Genomic DNA, 5040 nt, shown 5'->3' with positions numbered 1-5040 from the left:
AGCACTGGAGTCTGAGGATGAATGGCAGGCAGAAGCATCTGACCCTTCGATGACAGGAGAGTCAATGCCCGCACCACGAAGGATAGATCTGTCCCCAGCTGTGGAAGGAGAGGAACAACACAGGGATGATGCTGTGGAGAGTGGAAGTCCTCAGGATTCTGAGACATATGTTGTACCTGTTCCTCAGCCAGTGAGAGAGGTAGAACAGCAATTGCGGAGGTCCACCAGACCAGTGAAACCCAGAAGCATCTTCACGTATGACCATTCAGGACAACCTTCCTACCAGCCTTGGAGAATGGGAGCAAATGCATTGTACTGTGTCCCGCATCCCATGCTCACCTACCCAGTGTTTCCTGAGATGTGCTACCACCCTCCCCAAGCTGTATGGACATACGGAAGAATTGACAGTGACCAGAACATTGGCATTGACATGCGATCTTACTTACATACGACTTACCTGTGACTGACGTTCGGCAGATTCAACTCCTGTTGACACTGATGACCCCTGGGGACTGTTCTTACCTGACCTTTCGACAGTTGACTCCTGATCTGACGTTCTGATCAATGATTAACTTGACACAGCGCCACAGATAGTTTAGTTCTAGATGTCAGGAGACAACTTTTAAAGCAGGGGAGAGTGTAACGGGCATAGAAAATGGCTTGTGGTATAAAACAGTTCCTCCCCACCCATTTTCTGGATTTAGCTGTTAATTGCAATAGCGGTTAATATTGACCCTATTGTATTATTTTCATGCCACTAGATGGCACTGTGCACTGTTGACATAGTGGGTTGCCATGGAGACGAAGCTCGAGTTAATAAACTGTTGATCGCTTGAGCAAGATTGAAAACGGTTGTTCTCCGCTTCATATTACCCACAGCCCAAACCAGCCTGTGGGCCTTGTACCTGCCCAGATTCCCCTAGATCTGGTGCCGGTAACATATACCTCCCAACTAAAGGCATGTATATGCAATTCAAAGTATTTTTCCATTCAACATGTTTGAGGCTCTATGCTGCCAGTGTAGATGAGATTTGTAAAGAGAGTAACAGTTTACTCTATGTATTTACTTATGGGAGATTTTAGCTGGGTGCATAATAACAATGTATTCCAATATACCAATTTCCAACATACCAACTCTTTTCATTGTAAAACAACAAATCTATAAGTGCCTTAAACATGAATTTAGTTTAAGAAAATTAAGGCTTTTTTTTTTCTTGGATATATATTCACTACAAGTTGGTGACTGTTAGTAAGTGTGTGATTATGGTTCTATTTTGTACTTCGCAATGGGGGATGTTTTGCTGTTCCTACTTTGAAAGTATTACATGCATATATAAATATATATAGAAATGCTGAACCAATGCTGGGGCATGTCATTTTCCTTTTTCGTATCTTCCTTCAATGAAAGAGGAATGGATACATTCAGGATTATGTCCTGATGTGTATTTAATGGATGTGCTTTTTCACCCCTACACTCTGATCGGGTTTATGATGCTTTGGTGTTCACACTGGCCGACGTAGAACTTGCTGTTTTCATGGCATGCATGAAACACCATGCACTTTATTATTTAATCACACACACCATGTCCATTCCCTGAGCCTATGGTCACCTTGTGTTATGATGAATTGTATCAGACGTATTTCTATGACCTCCCACGATGTCTCTCAGCACATTGCATATTTTACCGTTTACAACACTTGCTCTACGAGTGATCCAATAAAATATTCTACTTTAAGCAGCCGTTTTGTTTTAATCAATATACCAGACTACAAAAGGATATAACTTATTAACAACACTGCATACTTTCCACGTTGCTTTGTTTAAGTGTAGACCGACTCATCGTGCTACTTTCAGAAATAGATTGCAGAACAACAAGTTAACCATTCTTTTAATTCAGATTTGCAATAACAATATTCAATATTCACATGGGGCCTGACGGGGCCTTGACTCGAGGTGCGATGTACTGCCTCCTGGGCTCACTGAGGACCAGTCCTCCGTCCTTCAGCGCCGTCCTAAAGGACTGGATCTACCACACAGAGGAAGACACAGGACCCGGTTAACAACACGCCTCTGGACTGCTCACCACAGGCCATGGTTGCACCAGCATATTCTATCTCTCCCGTTCACAAGTTGAAAACGGTTTTGAGATTGCACTGCAGAGTTTTCCCTCAGTCTATGCAGGAGGAAACTTGTACGTGAGCTGTAGACGACCATTTTCCGAACCGCCACCAGAAGTGGTGTACGCTACATTCACTCTAAATCGCCCAGAGATGAGAATTTGTATTTGTTATATTAAACAGAAGAAATGTGGAGAAAAAAAAAACAAATACCTACACTTCAATAAAGTTAAAAATGTTCTTCTTCCGTAGACATGTGTGTAAGACTGATGAGAGATCGGCTTTCATGTAGACTGAATCGCTAACGCAGGGGTCACCAACCTTTTTGAACCTGAGAGCTACTTCATGGGTACTGAGTCATACGAAGGGCACCCAGTTTGATACACTGAAATAACAAATTTGCTCAGTTTGCCTTTAGTTATATATTATTAATGATTCTCATCTATGTGAAGACACTGATCATGTTAATGATTTATCCCAATAAATATCAACAATGACTTAAAAAAGGTGGGAAAGAGTCGTTCAAGAACGAGTTGTGCTATTTTTTTAGAACAGGCCTGCGGGCGCCTCATATGGACCTACCCACAACCCTGCCCACACCTCGGTGGTCAAACCCCAACCCTTTAACCAAGCAGCGGTTTGAGAGCGCAGGGTCTGCGGCGTCATACTCACAGCGTCTGAGCGGAACTGCCAGGGGATGGCCCGGTACACCATGCGCTTGATGCCCGCCCGGTGGCACCTCTCGGCCAGGACCTCGCCCACGGCCTGGCAGGCCGCGACGCAGCGGGTGGAGGCCAGCTCCCGCTTCACCGCCCACTCCTTGGTGGAGCAGGAGAGCACCGGGGTGGGGGAGTCGCAGGCCAACACCTCAGCCGTCACATGGTGCTGGGAGCGGGTGAACACTAACCTGAGGAGGGAGGAGGAGAAGGAGAAAGAAAGAAAGAAAGAGGTATTGAGGTTATTTATAGTTAGATGTGAGGGGAAATGCTAGTCAATGTTGATTCATATATATTCTTATTTTCCTGAACCTGATTCATATATATTCTTAGTTTCTTGACCCTGATCACATCAATCGCAAAATGATACAACAGCCAAGATTTGAATCGGTACACACCTGTGGTAGAACTCTCTATGGGGCCAGGTCGTACCCCATCCCCTGTCTTTCATTGCCAGGGCCATCTGCTCGAGGTTGCGTGGGTTCCTGTTGACAAACGTCGGATTGACCGCCTCGTTGTCATCGACCACCGGCTTGGACTGCGGGGCTGCCTGGCCGAATCCCCGAGCTGGAGGGAGAACCCATCGGTTGAGGTGAACCATCCGAGAAGAGATCGCATTCCAACAGAGATACCACCAGAGACATATAAACTGACAGGCAAAATGAAAAGTGATATATATATAGATCCAGCATAACGTAGCCTATTGTCAATCTGTTGATTTAATACTTTACGCATAAAAACGCTTTAGACGACAAAAGGTAAACTCTGAAATATGTTATTAGTAATTACCCAACAGTAGAGATTTGCTCCCAGCAGTAGTCGTCCTGCAGCGATGCATTTGACCTAACAGCAGTCGAACACTTCGACTTATGTCGCCAAGAACCGCCATGATCTCTGCCAAGGTCCTCTACCCTTACTTATAGTTATAAAAAAATCCAGAAATAAATATTAAATTGAGTTCCAATGAGGCAGTCTACGATTCACAAGTCAATGCACTACATAATGAAGACATTACTGTCTACATGGGGAACGCCATCTTCTTCTTCTTCTTCTTCTTTTGAGTTTATTTGGCGGTTGGCAAACCAATCTGGTGCATTACCGCCACCTACTGTTTGTTTTAGAGCTTTGATGGAGGTTATACGTTATAAACTATGCAAAAGAACAAAAGTAAATAAACAAAATCATATAGATAGACAACAGATTAAATTATAATCTGTCAAATAAACCTATTGCTTTTAGATAACTCAATACATGTTTCCATGCTGGTGGTCTCAGTGAGGAAAAGGAGAGTAAACCCTCTAAGGTCAAGCTTGTTTGACCCAAAGCTTTCACATTTTTCAACAGCTCCCTTCTCTCCAAATTGTACGCTTCGCATTGTAGTAAAACATGCTCCACTGTTTCTCTTCCATTACATTTTGGGCAGACCCCTGTTTGGGGAGCGCCATCTTTGACACTCGCTCAACATCCGTTAAATTGGGGCTGTGCAACTCCAAAAGTACACGGCCGGAACTAAGGACAGCGGTTCTATTTCATGTAGGCTACGCCGTCTAGGCTTCGCCTTATGGGCTTGTCCCGTGCGCGCGCCGGCGCGCGCTGAAAATTCAAACTATGCACCTATCAGCGTGGGCACCGCCCACATTTCCCACGGTATCGTGTCTATATAACGCGGTGTATACCGTCGCTCATCCTCCCTTTTCTTTCAGCACTTGTGCTTATCAGCGAGAAATTGAGAACTACTTTAAGAAGATGAGAACTTCAACACGGATCTCCCAAGCCGGTGGCAGCGGCTCGGGCGAGGCCGCGGACAAACGGCCCTTTTCAGGGCCACCTGAGAGCGCTCCTAGAGCTAGGTCCTTTTCAGGACTCCTATGCGCCTCTTGTCCCGCCTCCCTGGCACCGGGTGACGGGCACTTGGCGTGCTTTTGGTGCCTCGGCGCCGACCACGCCGCGGCTGCTATGGCGGCCCCCGTCTCCTGTGTCGCCTGCCGGGAGCTGCCTGAAGAGGGGATCCTCTCCAGGCATCTCTTCTTTTCCCCTGCGGTGGAAATGGCTGACGCCATCGACCTATTCGGACCTGACGTCGACGATGGCATCATCGACGCCTCCCTGGACGACGTCTTCGGCGACTCGGCGTCCGGTTTTTCCCGCTCTCGGGTTACAACCGCCACCGTCATACAACACGAGGGTCCGCGCCGGATGACCGATC

General features: G+C 46.2%; 1 protein-coding gene across 1 annotated transcript; it reads right to left on the bottom strand.

Moving 5' to 3' along the window:
- Positions 1-1871: 1871 nt before the first annotated feature.
- On the bottom strand, positions 1872-4299 carry mrpl18 (mitochondrial ribosomal protein L18). Its single transcript, XM_030367544.1, has 4 exons — positions 3624-4299; positions 3233-3401; positions 2791-3025; positions 1872-2027 (listed from the first exon to the last, which is right to left on the bottom strand). The coding sequence occupies exons 1-4, from the start codon at positions 3721-3723 to the stop codon at positions 1923-1925; spliced, it is 609 nt and encodes a 202-aa protein (XP_030223404.1). The 5' UTR covers positions 3724-4299; the 3' UTR covers positions 1872-1922.
- Positions 4300-5040: the final 741 nt, after the last annotated feature.

This window comes from Gadus morhua, chromosome 10 (genome assembly GCF_902167405.1).
Source record: "Gadus morhua chromosome 10, gadMor3.0, whole genome shotgun sequence".
NCBI classification, from domain to species: Eukaryota; Metazoa; Chordata; class Actinopteri; order Gadiformes; family Gadidae; genus Gadus; species Gadus morhua.
This window is presented reverse-complemented; position numbering and strand designations above follow the sequence as displayed.

Excerpts from the sequence above, each read along its gene's own strand:
- mrpl18 (XM_030367544.1), bottom strand. The coding sequence starts at position 3,723 with ATGGCGGTTCTTGGCGACATAAGTCGAAGTGTTCGACTGCTGTTAGGT. Across the intron at positions 3,026-3,232 it reads CATAGAGAGTTCTACCACAG|GTTAGTGTTCACCCGCTCCC; the intron begins GTGTGTACCGAT and ends CTCCCTCCTCAG. Across the intron at positions 2,028-2,790 it reads GGCAGTTCCGCTCAGACGCT|ATCCAGTCCTTTAGGACGGC; the intron begins GTGAGTATGACG and ends TCTGTGTGGTAG.